Source organism: Pogona vitticeps, chromosome 2 (genome assembly GCF_051106095.1).
Source record: "Pogona vitticeps strain Pit_001003342236 chromosome 2, PviZW2.1, whole genome shotgun sequence".
Classification (NCBI taxonomy): domain Eukaryota; kingdom Metazoa; phylum Chordata; class Lepidosauria; order Squamata; family Agamidae; genus Pogona; species Pogona vitticeps.
This window is the reverse complement of record NC_135784.1, coordinates 134,368,605-134,391,380: the sequence shown is the minus strand read 5'-3', so window position 1 is coordinate 134,391,380 and position 22,776 is coordinate 134,368,605. Positions and strand designations below refer to the sequence as shown.

Sequence of the window (22,776 nt, the reverse complement as noted above, 5' to 3'; positions counted from 1 at the left end):
GCAATTATTCAAGGACATACTAACTCTGGCCATCACAAATCATAATTATGGACAATCTAATTATTAACTTGTCTAGACTTGTTTTATTACGGCTTCCTCCCTTTCCTAGGCTGCAGAAGCCAGTGTGAGGAAGATAAAAAATTGTTAATCACTGTTCTCTTGGCACAGCCCTCTTGAAGATAAACAGCTTCTCATTCATTTCCTTGTGGCATAAAAAAAAAGGCAAGATGGTAGATAAAAATGAGAAACAGGGCTAGCACGTTTTTAAAAACCAGAAGCTTCATCTTTTATGTTCACATAGTGATTGATTACCATGCCAGAAACAGTCAGCTAAATCCCATACTAGTCTCAACTAAAATGGATTCATTGAAATGAATGAGACTTCTTAGTCAACATTAATGCAAATTTCATTTACTTCAGTGCAACTATGTTTGGATTTAGCACAGTGCTCACAGAGGTAGCACATGGACCATCCTTTCCCATGTCTGAAACCTCACAGGTATATTGTACAAAAGGATTTAACCCTGCACAGAAAAAAAGATACCCCCCCACACACACCAGCTGTCACCTATGTTCTCGGAAGAAACCAGCCAAGCCATAAATCATGTTCTTAGGAGTTTATAAAGCTGATAAATACAAGCACAGCCCACGGCCTCCAAAGTGGGCTGGGAAAGAGGACTAGGAAGGCATCAGAGTGGGAAGGTCATGCTGATGTGTCGAACAGCTTCTCAATCATCTCACCCACCTGCTCCACTCTGTACTTAATGTATTTCTCAGGATTCTTGGTAAAGGGTACGTTGCCATACCTGCCAAGGCAAAAGCACAGATAATCTTGTGAGACAAGCATGAAAAGTATGTCTCATTCCAGACCTGCCCTGTTCTTCTGTACTACCTGCCAGACCACAACTGCTACCATCGCCATGCATAGGAACTCAGTTCCCTAAATGGTGGCTAATATATAGCTAAAAATTGTACCACTCATACAGAAGGAAGCAAGGAGCGGGGCTTCTAGATTTGCAGAAGTACAATACATGTTTAAGGAGAAGATCCCCAGTGACTCAGTCCCACCCACAAATCTAATGACGATTGGACATCCTTAGTGGGTACAGAATACTGACTGGACATTGTGAGGGTGAAGATGGAGTTCTAGTAAGAAACCAAGTAAGAGGAACGGAGGGGCCAGAATGCTGAAAAGCAGCATTCCATGCTGTAACATTTTGCTGCAGATCCCACTTGGGCTATATAACCCATTTCCATCCTGTCAACATCTCTGTATGGTTGATACAAATATTTGTAACTTGGCTAATGCAGAAAGAGAAAAATAACTAAAGAGTAAAAGATCCACTGCATTTAGTTCAAACACTAAGACTGTAGTTCCCAAACTTGGGTCCCCAGATATTCTTGGACTACAAGTCCCCAGAAATCCTGGCCAGACCAGTTAGTGGTAAAAGTTTCTGAGTATTTTATAGTTCAAGAACATCTGGGGACTCAAGGTTGGGAAGTACTGCGATAGGAGGTTAGTGCGATGCAGAGCAAGTTGGGAGTCCAGTATATTGCTTTCTGTGTCCTGAACCCTCTGTCTCATTAAGCATCCTAACTAACTAGCTCTGACATTACACAAAGAACTCCGAAACATTACGTTTTTGGACTCTGCTGGCTGGGGTTTCTGGGAGTTGTAGTCCATAAAAAGGTCATATTTCTCAACTCTACATGATGGAGATGGTTTTTGGAAACAGGAACACATCCTATAAAGCCTTGCCTGCAGATTCGGAACTTGCTGTGAAAAGAGACAAGCGGTCTCGGCAGGGCTAAGTCCTCACCTGTTGAGGAAGGCAGCGTAGGTCTCTTGCACAATGGTTTTCTGGGCCTGTCGGATTTTGTCCCTCTGCTCTGTGTCAGGGATAGCCCAAGCCTTCTGGATTTTGCACAGCTCCTCCAGACCATCATTAAAACCCTTTCCAACAGAGAAGACTAGGTTAAGCACATATCTGGAAGAATATCTCACACGCAGCGGTACAGATAGACACCATAAGCAAGGAAATTTGGGCTACCCATGACCACAATGCTCTTACCTTAAAGCGCTCTTTGATCATCTGCCTTTCCTTGTCTTTGAGCTGTGGAGGAATAACAAGAAGTTCTTCTATTTATTTATTTCTCCCAGACTGTACTGCCAATATAGTTACTGAAATGGCTTCTGGAACATTTGGGAAGCCTATTCAGGCTATACAGAAATGCACTGCGTAAACAGTCAAACAGTACTCATGCGTCTGTAATTTAATATATTTCATTAGACATACAGTACTTTAACCTGCCTTTTAGGGTGAACTGCTTTCATCAGGAAGCATATAATTCGGGAATATACAAAAACACATTAGCCAGAATCTATTCATGTTTCATGTTTTGTACTGTTGTCCACTACGGACAACAGTACAAAAAGCTAAGGGCTATGCCGTGCAGGGCCACCCAAGACGGACAGGACATATTGGAGAATCCCAACTAAATGCAATCCACCTGGAGTAGGAAATGGCAATGCCACTCCAGTATCTTTGCCAAGAACGCCCCATGATCAAAAACAAAAGGATAAAAGATATGACGCTGGACGATGGGCCCCTTAGGTCGGAAGGCGTCCAACATGCTACTGAGGAAGAGCAGAGGACAAGTACAAGTAGCTCCAGAGCTAATGAAGTGGTTGGGCCAAAGCCGAAAGGACGCTCAGCTGTGGACGTGCCTGGAAGTGAAAGGAAAGTCCCTTATGAATACACAGTGGAAGTAAAGAACAGATTTAAGGAACTAGATTTGGTGGACAGAGTGCCTGAAGAACTTTGGATAGAGGCTCGTAATATTGTCCAGGAAGCAGCAACAAAAAACCATCCCAAAGAAAAGGAAATGCAAGAAAGCAAAGTGGCTGTCCAACGAGGCCTTAGAAATAGCAGAGAGGAGAAGGGAAACAAAATGCAAGGGAGATATGGAAAGCTACAGAAAATTGAATGCAGACTTCTAAAGAATAGCAAGGAGAGACAAGAGGGCCTTCTTAAATGAACAATGCAAGGAAATAGAGGAAAATAACAGAAAAGGAAAAACCAGAGATCTGTTCAGGAAAATTGGAGATATTAGAGGAACATTTTGTGCAAAGATGAACATGATAAAGGACAAAAATGGGAGGGACCTAACAGAAGCGGAAGGCATCAAGAAGAGGTGGCAAGAATACAGAGAGGAATTATATCAGAAAGATTTGGATATCCCGGACAACCCAGACAATATAGTTGCTGAACTTGAGCCAGACATCCTGGAGAGTGAAGTCAAGTGGGCCTTAGAAAGCCTGGCTAACAACAAGGCCAGTGCGGGTGATGACATTCCAGTTGAATTATTTAAAATCTTAAAAGATGATGCTGGTAAGGTGCTACACTCAATATGCCAGCAAGTTTGGAAAACTCAACAGTGGCCAGAGGATTGGAAAAGATCAGTCTACAACCCAATCCCAAAGAAAGGCAGTGCCAAAGAATAATCCAACTACCGTACGATTGCACTCATTTCACATGCTAGCAAGGTTATGATCAAAATCCTCCAAGGTAGGCTTCAGCAGTATGTGGACCGAGAACTCCCAGAAGTACAAGCTGGATTCCGAAGGGGTAGAGGAACTAGAGACCAAATTGCTAACATGCGTTGGATTATGGAAAAAGCCAGAGAGTTCCAGAAAAATATCTACTTCTGCTTCATTGACTATGAGATTGGTGCTGGATTACATTAAGGCTAGTCTTCCACCTTCTTTGGATCCATGGCAATTTGCATACAGGAGAAATAGATCTACTGATGATGCTGTGTCCATCGTACTCCATACTGTATTGAGCCACTTAGAACAACAGGGAACTTATGCGAGGCTGTTGTTTGTGGATTATAGCTCTGCTTTTAACACCATTCTACCAAATAGGTTGTTTTTAAAAATGATCAACCTGGGATTACCTCAGGAGATCTGCATGTGGATAAAGGATTTTCTGACAGATAGGCCACAGTCAGTAAGGATGGGATCCCACCATTCTTCTACCCTGGTACTAAGTACAGGAGCTCCCCAGGGCTGCGTGCTAAGTCCCTTCCTCTATTCCCTGTACACACATGATTGCACCCCACTATATAACACCAATGCAATTATTAAATTTGCGGATGATACAACAGTGGTGGGACTCATAAATAAGAACAATGAGTCTGCTTATAGAAAGGAAGTACAAAGATTGATACTATGGTGTAAAGAAAATCATCTCACACTTAACATCAAAAAAACTAAAGAACTCATAATTGATTTTAGGAGGAAGAGAAATGTACATTTACCACTGTACATAAACGGTGAGGAAGTGGAGAGAGTTGGTAGTTTTAAATTTCTGGGCACTTACATCTCAGAGGACCTCTCATGGACTATAAATGCCAACATGCTAATAAAGAAGGCACAGAAGAGGCTGTATTTCCTGAGAATGCTCGGGAAGTTAAATTTATCACAGCATTTACTTCTGTCCTACTACCGTAGCACCATTGAGAGTGTCCTAACTTATGGCATTCTGGCATGGTTTGGGAGTAGCTCTGTAGCGGACAAAAAAGCTCTACAGAGAACCATTAAAATTGCCCAGAATATCATCGGGCTCCAGCTACCAACCCTGGATGACATCTTCACATCCCGCTGTCTGAGGAAGTCACACAGCATCCTGAGAGACTCTTCCCATCCTGCTTATAACTTTTTTGAACTGTTACCGTCTGGCAGAAGATATAGAACAATTAAGACTCAGACCACACGTTTTCTAAATAGTTTTTATCCTAGAGCTATAATTGCAATTAATAATGAGCTTAAAGACCACCAGTAGTGAATAATTAGTTGGACTGTGTTACTTGGCCTGAGGTGTAGATGTTTGTATTTTTAGTGGGGGATTTCTAGTGGGTGGGGAGTGTTTGGGGAATGTTATGTGTGTGCATGTGTCTGGTCTCTGGGTGTCTGTGAATTTCGTTGTATGATATACTGTGTATATACTTACAATGACAATAAATTATATTATTATTATTATTATTATTATTATTATTATTATTATTATTATTATTATTATTATTATTATTATTATTATTATTATTATTATTATTATTATTATTATTATTATTATTATTATTATTATGCAAAAGCCTTTGTGTGGACCACAGCAAACTATGGTGAGTCCTTAAAGAAATGGGAGTGCCTGACCACCTTGTCTATCTCCTGAGAAACCTATATGTGGGACAGGAAGCAACAGTTAGAACTGGATATGGAACAACTAATTGGTTCAAAATTGGGAAAGGAGTACGACAAGGCTGTATATTGTTCCCCGGCTTATTTAACTTATATGCAGAACACATCATGCGGAAGGCTGGTCTGGAGGAATCCCAAGCTGGAATCAAGATTGCCAGAAGAAATATCAAGAACCTCCGATATGCAGATAATACCACTCTGATGGCAGAAAGTGAGGAGGAATTAAAGAACCTTGTAATGAGGGTAAAAGAGGAGAGTGCAAAAAACGGCCTGAAACTCAACATCAAAAAACTAAGATCATGGCCACTGGTCCCATCACCTCCTGGGAAATTGAAGGGGAAGATGTGGAGGCAGTGACAGATTTTACTTTCTTGGGTTCCACGATCACTGCAGATGGAGACAGCAGCCACAAAATTAAAAGTGGCCAGAGGATTGGAAAAGATCAGTCTACATCCCAATCCCAAAGAAAGGCAGTGCCAAAGAACGCTCCAACTACCATACAATTGCACTCATTTTGCACGCTAGCAAGGTTATGATCAAAATCCTCCAAGGTAGGCTTCAGCAGTATGTGGACCGAGAACTCCCAGAAGTACAAGCTGGATTCCGAAGAGGCAGAGGAACTCGAGACCAAATTGCTAACTTGCGCTGGATTATGGAGAAAGCCAGAGAGTTCCAGAAAAATATCTACTTCTGCTTCACTGACTATGCGAAAGCCTTTGACTGTGTGGACCACAGCAGACTATGGCAAGTTCTTAAAGAAATGGGAGTGCCTGACCACTTTATCTGTCTCCTGAGAAACCTATACGTGGGACAGGAAGCAACAGTCAGAACTGGTCATGGAACAACTGAGTGGTTCAAAATTGGGAAAGGAGTACGGCAAGGCTGTATATTGTCCCCCAGCTTATTTAACTTATATGCAGAATACATCATGCGGAAGGCTGGACTGGAAGAAACCCAAGCCGGAATTAAGATTGCCGGAAGAAATATCAACAACCTCCGATATGCAGATGATACCACTCTGATGGCAGAAAGTGAGGAGGAATTAAAGAACCTTGTAATGAGAGTGAAAGAGGAGAGTGCAAAAAATGGTCTGAAACTCAACATCAAAAAAACTAAGATCATGGCCACTGGTCCCATCACCTCCTGGGAAATAGAAGGGGAAGATATGGAGGCAGTGTCAAATTTTATGTTCCTGGGCTCCATGATCACTGCAGATGGAGACAGCAGCCCTGAAATTAAAAGACGCCTTCTTCTTGGGAGGAAAGCGATGACAAATCTTGACAGCATCTTGAAAAGCAGAGACATCACCTTGCCAACAAAAGTCCGAATAGTCAAAGCTATGGTTTTTCCTGTCGTGATGTATGGAAGTGAGAGCTGGACCATAAAGAAAGCAGACCGCCGAAGAATTGATGCCTTTGAATTGTGGTGCTGGAGGAGGCTCTTGAGAATCCCCTGGACTGCAAGGAGAACAAACCTATCAGTTCTAAAGGAAATCAACCCTGAGTGCTCACTGGAAGGACAGATCCTGAAGCTGAGGCTCCAGTACTTTGGCCATCTCATGAGAAGAAAAGAGTCCTTGGAAAAAACCTTGATGTTAGGAAGGTGTGATGGCAAGAGGAGAAGGGGACGACCGAGGATGAGATGGCTGGACAGTGTCTGCGAAGCAACCAACATGAAATTGACACAACTACGGGAGGTAGTGGAGGATAGGAGGGCCTGGCGTGCTCTGGTTCATGGGGTCACGAAGAGTCGGACACGACTAAATGACTAAACAACAACAACGAATGTTGTCCACTGATAATTCAATGGCTGCTGATTTATTGTCATTATTTGGTGCACACTCTTATTCTTTTGTAAGCAATGGGGTGGACAGAAAAACGGAAAGACAAAATGTATATTACTGCCCTTGTACAATGGACCCCACAATTGTGATGACCCAAATAGGAATCACATGGGGTGAACTGATGTATCATGACCATGCATACTACAAAATTAGACTTATACAATTATCTGGATGTTACTTAAAAGGTTCAGAAAGGAAGATCTTCTCTTACGTCAATGAACTATAGAGTATGAATTGAAAGTTAAAAACTAGGAACAGATCTTTTATCAGTCATTTCTATAGTGCCCCCATGTACAAATGCTTCGAAAGATTTATCTGTAAAAGCTAGCCTAAAGGATCAATGAGCCAGAATACCTGATGAACCCCCAACCTCTGGGTCTACAGATCCTTACTTCACCTCCTAGGAGAAAAGCCAGCCTATGTAGCCATGGGCTACAGGACTGCACTGTGTGTAGAAGAGTTAACATGCCCTCCCAATGTGGTGCATTTCAGCTCCTCCTCAAATGATATTTAAATAATTTTAAATATATATACTTAGACACATTTCACATCAGGTGTATTTTAGCCATAACCTGACTGGCTAGTGGGGGCGGGGGTGGCATTAAGCTTCATTCATTCATTCATTCATTCGCCACCCATCTAGACATAGTCTACTCTGGATGGCTCACAACATAACAAGATAAAAACAATTCAAAATATATATTAACAGTTTTTCAACAATATACAGCACAACAATAGTTCAAGATTGGATGAAAAGAGAAGTTAAGTAGTGCCTGGAGGGAAGGCCTGTCTGAATAACCAGGTCTTAAATTGGTTTTAAGTATTCTCACCTTGACTCCAGGTTGAAAGACAGGCAGGTTTTTATCCGAGATGTAATCTGTAACTTTTAACCAACTGAAACAGAGATGAAGAAGGATAAGTGTGTGGCTGTGATCTCTGCTGGCATCAAACAAATAGGTGAAAATAGATGTCAAATGAAAAGTGTTTATTTATTTATTTTACACATTTTCCCTCTAGAGACCAAAGGCAGCCCCCCCCAAAAAAATCAAAACCACAACTGATTAAAAACAAAGCAATTATAACTTTAAACTACAACATCTAAGTATCTTAAAACTATAAATCACATTTTAAGGCCTTCACCATGCAGTTTCCTGCTATGCTTTATGCTACAACATCAGATGATCTAGATTCTAGAAAACAATGTATGGGATGGTTAATATTTTGTTGCTTCTAACTGAGTTTTTAGTAATGCCTTTACTTAATATGTTTAATATAATGTTATTAATTCTTCTTTATATTTGAATGATTTACTGTTTTAGCTTTAATTTTGTGTTTTTAATGATACAAGTCACCTTTAATGATACAAGTCACATTTTAGGAGAAAGACAGGGTAAACATATTTTAAATAAATAAATAGACCAAGGAATCCAAACCAACCCCTCGTTTTCCTTTTCTCTCTTTCTGCCTGTTTGGCTTCAAGCACGGTCCCACTTGTACATCTAGGATGCAGAAGGAAAGCATGCCTTCCAGCAAGTCTTGTTCTTTGAGACAGTGTATCAAAAGAGCTGTCTGGATAGCCCAGTGGTTTAGGTATCTGGCTGCAAAGCTACAAGTTCAATTCCCTGCTATGCCTCTTGCGAGTCGAGCCAGCTTGCATGGCCATGGGCAAACTGCACAGATCCAGGGTGCTTCCAGAAGAAAGGGAATGGGAAACTACTTCTATGTACTCTCTACCTGGAAAACCCACAAGTCAGAACTGACTTGACAGCACATGGTTATTATTAATGTATAAAATGAGAGAACCTAGTTTTTGCCACTTCTGTTTTTTTCAAATCACTGATGGCTCAGGAGCTTTAGTTTGCATCTCAGAGCTTACACCGTGAAAGCCAACCTGCCCATAATGCAATACGGGAAACAAGTGTTGGTTCACCTCCCTCCTTCCAAAACACACACACACACACAAAGTTCATCTCTGAACTATTTTCTCAACAGATACACATATGTGTATGCTTGCTTAACCCACATGTTCAACTAATCATAAAGGAAAACATTTTCTCATATTAGCTTCCCTTTTATCAGCAAACTCTACCCATAGCTAATGCCGCAAGTCGGCAACCTGTGGCCCTCCAGAGGTTTCACAGCTGGAACTCCCCACCTAGGACAACCACTGCCAAGGCAGAATTATCCCTGTCTTAGACGATGATAATGTGAGCCTCCAAAAGGACAGCTTGCTCAAGAGAAAGCAAGCTGTGGAAGTTCTACTGACATCACGACAACAGCCTGACTATGTCACTCATGCCACTGAAGGGGCATTTAAGAACCAAGCGCTTTCCCCCCGCTTCCACCATGTTCTGCTGTAAAAGTGTTTCGTGTGGTCATTAGAATCTGACTATATGCTGTTGAAGTCCTGTCTCTAGTGAGAAAAGACCAGATCGTTTCTGCTGACCTGCGCTGGTACGTCAGGATCTGCTGCTCAATGTGTTCTCTGTAAGTTCTTTCTGGTTTTTTCTGCGTCACAGCCACCAACTGGATTAGTTCAGACCTAAGAGCAAAGAAATGGAGTGCTTAAGCAATAACAAAGCAGAGTCATCTTTCCACCTATACAAAGTGTGACAAAGCAACGTGGCCCAGCCTTTCTGCAGTTTTAATTTTAAAACAGGGTTCCGCAAAATTGGGCTACCCTTGGAATGTGTGTGGGCTCCACCACTTCCCTGTGGAGGAAGAGGAGTGATTTTGAATGTGATGTACTGAGCTTCATGGGTGATCTGAGTGTGTCTTGTAAGTCCCGGTGAAACGATGTGGGTAAGTGCCCACTCTTCTCACTCTGAATCTCAGAAAGACTGGAAACAATCACAAATCTCCCACTGCCTTCTAAGGCTCCTGGAGATCTCTCCTCTATTCCCCCAGTATAAAGCAAGGCGTGGAATTCCTCTGACCTTGCACTGACTCCAGAATGGATCAGAATTTTTCAGACTCAGTGCAAAGTAAAGGTGATCTTAAGCTTCCCTTGGCTGCAGAGAATGTCAAATGGTCTCACCAGAATAAAAAGTGCAGTTGCCAATGGCAAGCACGTTCATTTTGAAAGCCAGTTAAATCTCCCTGGATAAAAACACAACACATTGTTCATTTTTATTCACTGTTTCAAAATAAGAAGCTGTTGTTGGTCAGGATCAAATTGATACAGCTGCAGTTTAAAATGTACTAAGAATGAAAATGGGAGGCCAGGTCAGGTAAGATATGGTGATGAATCTCTAAGGACATTTTCCTTCGGTGCATCTGTTGGACAGGTTTGCCTGGAAACGCAAGGACTAATCTGAAATAATCTTTCCCTTTAAAATGGTCCAAACATTTTTAACATGTGTATATAGAATGCAAGAGCCACTGAAACTGAAGCTGTGGTTTTTAGAGAGGTAAACCTCACAAAACATAAAAAGGTAGCACATGGATTTTTTTTTTATTAGTATCAGACAGGGATGTTGGCAAGTCTTTGGGTCCAAGTCCCAGTCTTTGGTACGAAGTCACAAGTCTGAGTCTCTGTTAAAAACAAGCTTCCCCCCTCCCCCCGGGGGTCCTGAGCCACGAGTTGGGTCCAAGTCACCGGTGTGACTTAAGTCCAACTTGACAGCAAGTTCTGTGACTCGGGTCCCCATTTCTGGTATCGGAGTATTGCAAAATTTAAAATTATGGACGTATATGAAATTTAGATTAAAAGTTCAAACAAATTTAAATGTTAAAATGATTAGACTCTTTCAGACATTTAAAATATTGAAATCCGTTTGAATTTGACTCTAAACTTGCTAATCGCATGGATGTTTGCCCGTTATTCTCTAAACTCTTCATTCTCCAAACCCATTGGGAAGAAGGCAGCCCAAGAAGTGGTGGCAGCAGGAAAAGTGGGAGGAAACAGATAGAAAAGGAGCACATTTGGAACAACAGAGGAAACCTTGGCAGATGCTCATGTCAAGACAGACAAAAAACTAATAGCAACAAGGGCTGTGGCCATTCATGGGCGCTGAGGCATTGATAGCAAAGGCCAATTGCAGAGGATGAAGAAGTATAAAAATCGCATATTTGCATTGGGAGTTTTCAATTAATGGCTCAAAGACTTGGGAGCTTCTGGCAGCTGAACACAATTGTCTGATGGACCTGAGGCTAAGAGATTTCCCTATAATGATTATAAGAACAGACTAACTCATGTTTTATCACATTCCTCTACAGAGAGAGTATGATACTCATCCATCTCTACTTAAAGCTGGTTGAGCCGCCTGATCAACAATAGCACCAACACTTCTCCCTAACAGTAATTGGTTTTGGCCTCTCATGGAACGCTGTAACCTGAACAAACTCTGTTGTATTACAGAATGGTTTAACCAAGCACAAGCTTTAAAAGCATAGAATACTGGTACATCTATAGATACATCTCAAGTAAGTTGTTTTGCTATTTTCCTGGGGTGCTGTGGGATGGCTATTAAAGCACACAAAGCAACAAACAGAAAATTACTCCCTAGATTTACTGAGAAGCATTCTCTAGGACAAGAATCTGCTGACATGATGAAAGTACCTGATGCAATCAGAAGCATTTTGGCTGCTTTTATTTTCCATTGCCTTATACAAGACAGTGTTTACAACAGGAATGACAGGCTTCAAAGAGTCCTTTTTGGAACAGAAAATGAGAGGAAAAAATACAGTGGAGGACGGAATGGACTCTGCAGAAGAATTACAAGAAAAACAAGCAGGAGCAAATGTTGGCACTGGGCTGGCAGACATTCCAGCATGCACCGTTACCATGAGTGAAATATGTATACTTACTTTTCAAGGGACTTGAGAATGTAATTGTAGTTGTTATGCAGGAAGATGGCACTTAAAGCTGGGTCCTCATAAACCTTGGATTTACTGAGAAGGTTTAGTTGTAAGTTGCCAAGAACTTTGCCTTAATAGAAGACGAAGAAGAGAGCACGAGCATTGTAAAGATAATCAAGTTTGACAAAGGTATTTGAGTTGTGCAGTGTTTACCAATGCAGTTCACTTAACTGGCTGGTTAAATTCAAATTCATTTGCATGTTACAAAGTCTCAGTAAAAATGCTTTCGTGAAAATTCTGAAAGACAGTGTCTCAAGTGCAAGATAATTAATAAAAGCCAAGACGTACATTGGAAAAATTGATTTTTGACACATGGGGGGCGCGTGCACGCACACATACACACACACTTAATATATGGAGTAAATTCACTTCATTAAGGACTGAAGAACTCTTAGGCTTTAAATTGCAGTTACCAATAAAACACTGTTTGCCACCTATGTAAACTACAGTGGTGCCTCGACTTATGAACTTAATTGGTTCCGGAACTCCGGTCGTAACTCGAAATGGTTGTAAGTCGAAGCACCATTTCCCATAGGAATACACTGAAATGCAATTAATCCTTTCCAGCCGAAGAAAAAAAATCACCAAAAAACCCACCACTTCAAGACCCATTGGAAACAGAATTAATCCATTCCAGCCAAAGGGGGGGGAAAGAAAAGCAAATAAACTGTGCAAGACCCACTGGAAATGCAAAAAAAGCAAAGCAACAAACTCCACAAGACCTAGCGGAAATGGGGGGGAGCAAAAAAACAAACAAACAAAAAACAAACAACAAACTGTGCAAGACCCATTGGAAAGGGGGAAAAAACCAAAAAGCAAACAAACCCTGCAAGACCCATCAGAAATGGAGGAAAACCCCCCAAAAGCAAATAAACCCCACAAGACCCATCAGAAATGGGGGAAAAACAACCAAAAAATGAGCAAACACTGCAAGACCCATCACAGCATAGAAACATAACCCCACCACCCAGCTCAAAACCACGCTGCAAAACCCACCCACAACAATTTTTAAAAAGTAGAAAGCAGCGCTTTACCTTACCAGACAGTCCAAAGCCTCCTCCGATTGCACTCACTCTAACCGTTGGGGCGAAAGAGCTACAAAGAAGCAACCTCTTCGCCACCAACAGTTAGCAATTTGAATTCCCCACCTTTTCCCCATGCCCTTTTCTGTTTGGAACTTGAAGCTCCAGCCACAAGTTGAAGCAAAATTTTGCAGCCGAAGCTGGTCGTAACTCAAAATGGTCGTATGTTGGGATGTTCGTAAATCGAGACACCACTGTATATAGTAGTTTATGCGCAAGCTGAGATTGAGCCAGGGGAGCAAAACTGCTGTTGTTCACCACACACACACAAAAAGGGGGAAAATAGTAATACAGTTCCTAGATATTTTTCATTCATAAATTTATCCAGTTCACAATACAGGCAAACAAAAGATGGCCTGGCTGGAGCCAGCCTTCAACTGATATTGACCTGCAAAACATTCTATATAATACAACATGGTCCCACTTTGTAATACCATTACCAAGATGAGCAACTGTTAGTGCAATCCTATGTTTACTTGGAAATAAATGTCTCGTCTGTATTCAGTGGCGTGTACTCCCAGGAAACTGTGCATAGGACTATAACCAGAGATGAGGAAGTAGCTGTAGTTATTTCTAAAACTGTGTGCTCATTGATTCAGGAAGGTACTGATCTCAAATTTGAAAAGGTATAGAGAGATGCCTAAGGCAAAGCTTACTCACAGATGTAGGTGCTGAGCAGCCTTCTACTGAATTCAGAACTGTAGCTGCTGGCTGAAGAGCTGGTCTCTAAAATGGAATGAGCATTCGATTAGTTACACTGTTCCCAAATAGTTTACAGTATTTTTGTCTCTTGCAGCAGCAATCTGTCCTAAGCAGAGTAGATTTCTGCTATCTCTATGAACTACTCGAGAGCAATCTTTCCAAGGTCAGACACCGTGAATACCCTTGCATAGGAACTGACTGCTAAACACCCCTCTTCTCAACTATAAAATTTGTTTCACCCTCTGATTAGGATAGAACCAAAATATCAGTCCTGAGAACAATGAAAATGTAATCTGCTATTTCACTCTAAACATAAACAATTATTTCATTTTCATAGCCATCAGGTAATACCTTCTATGATAGTAAATAAATATGTTAGAAAGTGCTACCTGATGCTCACAGAAATCAAATGATTGGTTATATTAATAATGAAATAACAGCAGAGCGAGGAAGGACATATCCAGCTGTCTGGATAGTTCAATGAGATGGAGCAACCAGCTGCAGAGCCAGAGGCTGGGAGTTCGATTCCCGACTGTACCACGGAGGAGGAGAACCAGCCTGCATGGCTTGGGCAAACTGCATGGCCCTAGAGCACCTCCAGAAGGGAATGGTAAACGATTTCTGAGTAATGTATTCGTGAAGGCTTTCACGGCTGGGATCTAATGGTTGTTGTGGGTTTTTCGGGCTCTTTGGCCGTGTTCTGGAGGTTGTTCTTCCTGTTTCACCAGTCTCTGTGGTCGGCATCTTCAGAGGATAGCACTCGGTGCACTGGCAGAGCGCACAGAGTGCTGTCCTCTGAAGATGCTGGCCACAGAGACTGGCGAAACGTTAGGAAGAACAACCCTCAGAACACTGCCAAAGAGCCTGAAAAACCCACAACAACTATTTCTGAGTACTCTCTCCCTAGACAATCCAGGAAATGTTCACCATAAGTTGGAACTGACCTGATGATACATAGTTGTTACTATCATCATCATTAAGGAAATATCCAAAGTTTTCTTTACTTGAACAAGACAAAAGTGAATGCTATCAGTTTTTTTTTATTTTATTTATATCCCGCCTATCTAGCCACTTAAGGCCACTCTAGGCGGCTTACAGCAAGGATAATACAATATAATAAAAACAATTATAAGTAAGGGAAAAACTAAGAAAAAGTGAAGCAAAAATAAGGAGAGGGAAAAAGAAAAAAGAAAGAAAAACAAAATAGGAACGGTCAGGGATTGGCTGAGGGGAAGGCCTGCCGGAACATCAGTGTTTTTAATTGATTTTTAAAAGTACCCAGTGAGGGAGCCGCGCGAATGTCAGGGGGAAGGTTATTCCAGAGGCGAGGAGCCACCGCCGAGAAGGCCCTATTTCTTGTCTTTTCTTTCCGGGCCTCCCTCGGCCTTAGGCTCCTCAGCCTCACCTCCTGACTCGCGCGAGTGACACGGGTACAACTAGGTGGAAGTAGGCGTTCCGCCAAGTAACGAGGCCCCAAGCCGTTTAGGGCTTTGTACGTAAGCATTAACACTTTGAAGTCGATGCGGAATCAGATGGGCAGCCAATGCAGTGCAGCCAGAGTGGGTGAAATATGTTGATATTTTTTCACACCACTAAGAAGTTTGGCCGCAGCATTCTGCACCACCTGTAGTTTCCGCAGCAGCCTCAAAGGCAGCCCCACGTAGAGCGCATTGCAGTGGTCTAATCTTGAGATTACGAGCGCATCTATGTTGGCTAGTAGCAGTAACTGAGCCAGTTCAATCAGAAAATGTTGCTTATGCAGATGCAGTAATTCATGGAAAGAAGTATGTTCCTATACCTTTAAGGGTCAAGTCAGCAAGGGCATAGTAGCCCTTCAGACCCAACCAACAGATGCATCATGACTGAGCACAACCAACTCAGTATTAGTTACTGAGCAGTGTTCTTAGAGAGGACTCAGGTATCCTGACTGTGGGTGTGGCAGGGGGAGCTGGAGCAGACATTTTAGCTTTCTGGCATAGAAAAAGCTCTGCTTTTCAAAAAGTAGATTAGATGCAGTTTTGCACAGCAAAGCCCCAACACAATTAACTAACATTAACTAACTAACTTGATTAGATTTAGAACTGTGTGCTAGTTGATTCAAGCCAGTATGGGCATTATCAAGCAGTTTATGAGAATTTTGAATCTGATGAAGGCTTATACGTATATGAATGCTTAGAAGGTATTCACTTGGTTTGGTGTGCTGAGAGGGCTTTGATGGTTTTCTCCAGAAAAGAGGCCATACACAGGAGCATGACATTTGGGAATAATTAAACACAACTGATATATTAGCAGCTAGTTGCTAATGCATTTCATGGTGGAGACTGGGTCCTCAAATGAAGACAGACTCAATGACTGGTATGTCTGATAATCTAGGAACGAACTGCTCTCCATATTTTCACTAGCAAGACAAGATTTTTTAAGAGACGTCTCAAGTGCAGTTAAGGGGCGAAGTACATTTTACATGCTATAGTAGGTTACAGAGTATAGTTTAGGAAAGAGCCCTGATAGACAGTTTTGGTAAACAAAAATAATAAAGGTGTATGAGTCTATGCGGTTACACATAGATATACAGCAGCAGCCATTAAGCTTTTTCTCATCCAGTCTTTCCTGTAACACTTCACACCAAATGGTTCCTTCATCGTGTGGAGCTCCGCTTGTGTGTTTGCAAATGAAGACGTATAGCTGGGCTACCATCTCTGGGTGAAAAAACAGGGTGGGTGTGTGCTGTTTAGAGTGGGAAAATATCAGATTCATTCACCTGCTCAAAAATACATTGCTTTTCTTGGGGGAAAAAATGCTACGGGGGAAATCAGTGTATGGTTGCTTATGTAAAACATAGTTTGCCCAAGAAAGGGGACAACAGACAAGCAACTCTTTTGATCAAGAGTGTGCAGTCTATTACTAATATCTATGCAAATGTGTACCTTCAACCATTGTGCTGCTTTACTGATATCTAGCCTCTCTGAAAATTAATGTATCAATTGTTAAGCTTAGGAAAACCACCACAATCACTGATACTCAGCTCCAAGAGATTCTCCAACAGATTTAAACGGCCAGATTTCTACTGAGTAGATTAAAAACATACATATATATGTAACTAGATGTAAAAAATAGTTATTAGATATGCATGTGGGAAGTACAAGCATTACTGCTGCTTACCTCTAGGATCTAAAGGAATATTGTATGTGTCCCCAAGAACTATAAAGTTTAAGGCAGAGATAAAAAGGAAGGAAAAAAGAGAAAAGAGAAAAATGCAAGGTGCAAAAAGACAGGTTAGAGACAACCATACCTTCAAGAATAAGACAGAAGATACCAACACAGAGAGCGCTATGGGTTCAGCAGACAGGAGCCACTCAGTTTTAGGCAGCAAAATTCTGCACAGGTTTACTCAGCTGAGTTCCATCAAATTTGCTAGGTATAAGTTTGCAGCTTATTATGTTACACTGTGTATATCCACAAGTATTTCCTACTTGGGTGCAACTGCTCTCATCTGAGACACAACTGAATTTCAGACATGAGACAGCTTCTTTGCGCTCTCTGCTGGCAATTAACTGTTTACCTGTGACCAAAGAGTTTGCTCCATGACTGTCTTTGCCCATAACCAGTTTTAGCAAGGCAAAGGAAACATGAGGAAGGGATTACTGATGTGTCTGTCTCACAAGTGGACTATGTTTCAAGCATTATTCAGGCAGTGTTTAAAGACAGATGGGAGACCATGCAAGGTGCATTAGGTACAGTGAAACCTTCTTAGCATGGATCTGATGGACAAACCAGAACTCCCTTTGAATATTTTTCTCTCAAAGTTCCTCTTGCCTCTTTTTAAAACATGAGTATCACAGGAAATGGATAATTTTCACAGTTATCTCACAGCAAAAACTACAGTGGTGCCTCACTAGACGATTCGTTCCACTGAAATTGCTGTTTAGCGAAATCATTGTCTAGCGAAAAGCATTTCTCCATTGGAACGCATTGAAACTTGTTTAATGCATCCCAATGGGGAAGAATCGTTGTCTAGCGAAGATCGGCTACAGGAAAGCCGCTTTGTGAACCACTGATCAGCTGTTTAAATCGCTGTCTTGCGAAGCTTAGGTCCCGAAAACACCTGTTTTGCGAGCGTGGAGCTGTCAAAATCGTCGTCTAGTGAAAATTCATTTACGAAGCAGGGACCAAACATTGTCCAGTGAAATTCCCCCATAGGAATCACTGTTTTGCGAATCACTATAGCGATCGCAAAAAGTCAATGTCTAGCGAAAAAACTGTCATGCAGGGTAACTGTCTAGCGAGGCACCACTGTACTCAGAAACTAGAGGTGTGAATTAACCATACCTGATTTTGTACTTCTGATTATGCTGAGACTTTGTTCTTGAATCTGAGTTAAAGTATGGAAATCAGATGGTTTCTGGCTGTACTATCACTAGAAATGGAAAAAGAATACTTCCCCCTTTCGGTCAAATTTAAATTAGGTTTGCAGGCCTAGCTGCCCTTTAAAGAGGGGTCTGTGACTGTAAAACTGCAGGCAATTTTTTAAAAAAACACTGAATTGCTTATATTAAAAAAACCACAACTATTGGCAGCATTGGTGAAAAATTCCACATATAACACTTCTTTTAGGGTAATCAAGGCTGTCAAGTTTCACATGAATAACTGTAATGGGTTTTTTTAATGCAACAGCAGCTTTTAAAATTGAAAGTATCTTAAAAATGGGCATGATTACCCTCACAAATTTCATGGGAAAATGAGGTGATTGCTGGATAAAGCCTTCTTCCTAAATTACACACTCCACAGTCTGTGGCACAGACCAGTAATTGACAATGTAAAATTAAACAGCTAGCTTTTCTTTCTAGTAGAAGCAAAAGTGTTCTAAATTTTAAAAGTTCAAAATCTCTTCAACCAAAAGAAACTGGTTCGGTGTCAAATATTCCATACCATCATTACAAGCAGATCATAACAAAAAAAGAAACCCACCCTGCAAACAGCCCCTCCATGAGGCATTGAAAACTTTGAAACTGTCTCTGACAGCTACTGCTCTTCAGACATTAAAAACTATTTTTACAATCCATCCTTTGTCTGAACATTATAAATATCATAGAACTACCAGCATACTTAATGTGTGATAAGAAATGTATTCTCGAAGGTGTGATGAGAAAACTAGAGGAATCTCTTAGAGGTCTTAAACTCCTTCAAAGGCTGGTTTGTTTTTTTTTGCTGTGATAGATTAAACTACAAGGCTGAGAAAGAGAAGGTACGAATGAGCTGCATCCCTGTTAAGAAGATTTACTGTGGAGCAAGCAAAGCAAATAACCACTCGATGCTAAGGAAATTCTTTTTTTTTTTTTCTTTTTTTTTGAGGGAGCCTTGTGGAAGTACCTTGGGATGCCAGCATGGCACCTGCTGTTTCCTGAAAATCCAGCAACTGCTGCAGAAAGAGAATGGCCTGTAAAAAGAGGAGAGAAGCACAGTGTTCTTTTTTATTATTATTTTAAAGCCAGCCTATTGATTTCTTCTCCCAAAGTGTGCGTCGTAGCGCCCCACGTCTCTTGCGACTCCCTGGTGCGCCACCAAGTCAGTCAAAAGCAATGAGAACGTTTCCTTTCGTTTCTTTGCCAAGCTGGCGGCAGCAGGCGGTGATGGTGCTGCTCTTCCAGTGCCGGTTCCGGCCCCTTCAGGCTTCCTTTGCTTCCTGCTCCATCTCACACACCCCTCACCATTCCTCCTGCTCTGCCGCCACTGCCACTGCTCAGGGGAGCCACGAGTCCCGAAAGTTTGGGAACCACTGAGATAAGCCATTAGGCAACTCCTACGTTGGCCATGTTTCCGCTTTCCTGGCCAACCTAGTGTAGAGGTGGGAGGCATGTAAAACTGTTGCCTGTAGCTTCTATGCTGGTATCAGCCAAATGCAGTCAAAGTTAAATATTCAAGGTATCAGCCTTTGTAAAATAAGAAAGACATCTGGGAGAAAAAATATTGTACGTCATTCACTGCCTTACTCTGAGCTTCAGAACGCAAAGGTGACAAACCTTTTAAAAATACATTATTTTATTCTGTTCCAACTATTTTTAAGGACTACTTTGTTGTCCTTATATGGCAAAAAAAATAATAATAATAATAGAAGAGGGAATTAAGGCACTGGATTAGTTTTACCCAGGGGTATTTGAAATTGGCTTCACATACGTTGCTGGTGAGCTCATGAACTGTTCCATCTTTTGGCATATTGTATTCCTTGTCAGGATTATTCTAGAGAAAGGAGGAAAAAGATTATTTACCAATCTCTGCAGCATAAAACTATCAGCTTGTTACTACACCATTATTTTTATAAAATCTTCCCCACATGTATGCTCCCCTACAGCCTTAAAAGACCATGGACACCACCTATAGGCAACTACAAAAAACAGAAACTGGGCAAAATCAAATTTAATTACATACGCCACCATCCATAACTTATATCTATTTCTTTCACAGCCAAAACATCTGGGAACATTTCTAAAACATTGTATGGACTCTGCTCTAATATAGATGGCAATAGCATCTGCTAAGAGATGCTATCAACTCAATTTAATTAGAAAAACATTCTGAATTAGAGAAGTCAGTTCCTTCTTTCTCTTCCCCATGATAACTCCTAAGATACTGCATTAAACATTTGCACAGATTTCCTGAACTACCCTCAAGAAATACAATAGAGTTACCTTGATGTTGTCTGCAAAATCTTCCAGAGCCTTGGCTCCTGTTGTCTCCATTGAAGTTATAAGACTTGGAAGCTTATTCTTAGTGCCGGCTGCAGTGCCCTGAAAAATCAAGTACAACATATAGAACAATTTATTCAGGTGGCAGGTCGAGACTTTTAAAAAATAAAGTTAGCATATCGGATTTGTGTTGTACTGTTCTGGGTGTCTTATACTGTGAAATGTTTTAAGAGACGAAGGATAACATTCTGTTTTTTCTTGTGGAATGTAACATCCTACAGGCATCATATTCCACACGATCTCCAGCTTGCTATATGCAAGCCAAAGAATCGCCCCACTGCAGCTAATGGGGCTTAAGGCTCTGCTAGGATGTAGTAAGACATCCTTCTGCAAGCTCAGAAAACGCCCAATCACTTCCAAAACAAATGGATTTCGGCCAATACTATTGGGATGGCAAATGTTAGAAGAGAAAAATTAACACCACAAACTTTGCTCGAGAATGTTTTGCAACCTTATAATGCATTAATACTCCTAGTTGGATTAATCCATGATCTCTAGCCAATTCTGGACATTTTTCTCCAGTTCTATGTAATTCAAACCTAGCCTTCCTTACTTTAATGATCTCAGGGATCACGTCTCCCTTTGTAAGCTGTTCAAATGTTAATTAAAATCATCCAGAGAGGCCTTTCTCTTGGTTCCACCCCTTTCATAGGTGTGTTTGTTGGCGACATGAAAGAGGGCCTTCTTTGTTGCTGCTCCCAGACTTTGGAGTTTTCCCTTCAAACAAGCTTTCCTTCAGTGACTGGCTGCCTGACTGAAGTTTTTTAATGGATGGTTGTGCTTTTGAATGTGTTTTTTGTGTTGCTTTTGTTTACTGCTTTTAGTGTGGTACTTGCTTGGTCCTTTTAAATATCTGTATGCTCACTGTTAGCTTTACATATTGAATTCTATTTCATTATATAAGCCACCTTCAGTCCTTTTTAAGGAGAAAGGCAGGATAACAGTATTTTAAATACATAAATAAATCTCTGTCTATCACATTAACGTGAACTCTTACACATCCTCAGGTTCTGCATTTTGTGATCTGCAGTTCCACATACAAAGTCTTAAACATTTCCATTTCAGTTCCAGGTATTTCTCCTTTTTTAGACACCTGTGTGAACTGATCTTCCTCATGCTACAGCTCTCAACTGCTAACAAACAAGCACATGCTCTTCAAATCTACTACAAATAACTAGATGCTGCATCCTGGCAATGCCTGGCCATGTTTTGCCGCGACACATTTTATTTTCCTAATGACTTACCTGCAAAACTTGATCAAATTCTGGCTTTGTCTGCTTTAAATGCCTCAGGATGGGGAAGATTGTCAGCACAGCTGAATAATCATGACGTATGATGGCCTTCCGGGCAGCAGAGACAATATTGTCCCCCTCTATCATCAGATTATCTAAAGATTCCTAGAAGAAAATAAATCATGGGTGTATCAGAGAAATGAACACTGGATTTTTCTCAATGGCAAAAGGAAAAAAGCAATGCTAACTTTCCATTGTACCTGGATAAGTGAGTCAAATGTCTTCTTCTGGTGATGTTCTGGGATGATTTCTGTCAGAAGCTGGTATTCACTTTGGGCCAGTTTGATGAAGGCACTGACACAATGGATGTATGCATCTATCTCCATGTCCAGCATGTCATCTCTTCCTGTTGGATTTGCATATACATATAAGAGATTAGCTTCCTGTAGTTACAAGACATACAGACAGCTGTGGCTGATATCTGGGCTGCCATCTGCTTCTGCCTAGCATACTGTCTGCAATCTTTACCAGTGATTCAGCCGATACGAGCCGAGTGCTTTGCATAGGGTGAGCTTGCCAAAATTGGGGGGGGGGGGATAAAAATGAGACATTTTGTACTCAATAGGATACAACTCAATCAAAACTCTCCAGGTACTAGAAAAGAGGGAATGAGTTGTCCTAAGCATCTATGTACAAAATTGGAAGGGATGGCAAAATGTGACTGATTCAGCGCATGCACATGCATCTTCTTTCATTAATATAAAGGTCTTTGCTGTTGATTAATTTGTGCCTATTCACTAACTGAGCACTTGGGGATTAGCTTACTATTCTTTAAGATCTGTCTAATAATATTTCTTTTTGAAGCTCAATGTTCCAAATAAAATATGTAAACTGTGGTATCATTTCTGAACTCACTGTAATAATAGAGTCTATACAGAAACCAGTAATAGGATAACCAAACCCAAATCCATTTCAAATATAAATAGTACAAAACCATCTGCAACACAGCTCAAGTGGCTTTGATATTCCACTCGTAGAATATATAGATGGCATGCAA

General features: G+C 41.1%; 1 protein-coding gene across 17 annotated transcripts in view; it reads right to left on the bottom strand.

The window, feature by feature from the left end:
- Positions 1–602: 602 nt before the first annotated feature.
- The window catches only part of EXOC7 (exocyst complex component 7), a 49,341-nt gene continuing 27,167 nt past the window's right edge, over positions 603–22,776 (bottom strand). For 10 of the 17 annotated variants that reach the window (XM_020813219.3, XM_072990503.2, XM_072990504.2 and 7 more), the window contains 13 exons: positions 21,980–22,125; positions 21,732–21,884; positions 20,431–20,529; positions 19,919–19,981; positions 19,115–19,181; positions 16,907–16,945; positions 13,706–13,771; positions 11,913–12,033; positions 9,550–9,645; positions 7,934–7,997; positions 2,073–2,114; positions 1,821–1,954; positions 603–806 (listed from right to left, as the gene is read on the bottom strand). In XM_020813219.3, coding sequence (XP_020668878.2) covers positions 704–806; positions 1,821–1,954; positions 2,073–2,114; positions 7,934–7,997; positions 9,550–9,645; positions 11,913–12,033; positions 13,706–13,771; positions 16,907–16,945; positions 19,115–19,181; positions 19,919–19,981; positions 20,431–20,529; positions 21,732–21,884; positions 21,980–22,125 — 1,193 coding nt within the window. In that variant the 3' untranslated portion in view covers positions 603–703. The remainder of the gene's footprint in view (positions 807–1,820; positions 1,955–2,072; positions 2,115–7,933; positions 7,998–9,549; positions 9,646–11,912; positions 12,034–13,705; positions 13,772–16,906; positions 16,946–19,114; positions 19,182–19,918; positions 19,982–20,430; positions 20,530–21,731; positions 21,885–21,979; positions 22,126–22,776) is intronic. The other 7 variants (XM_072990502.2, XM_020813222.3, XM_020813220.3 and 4 more) reach the window with 1 other exon arrangement.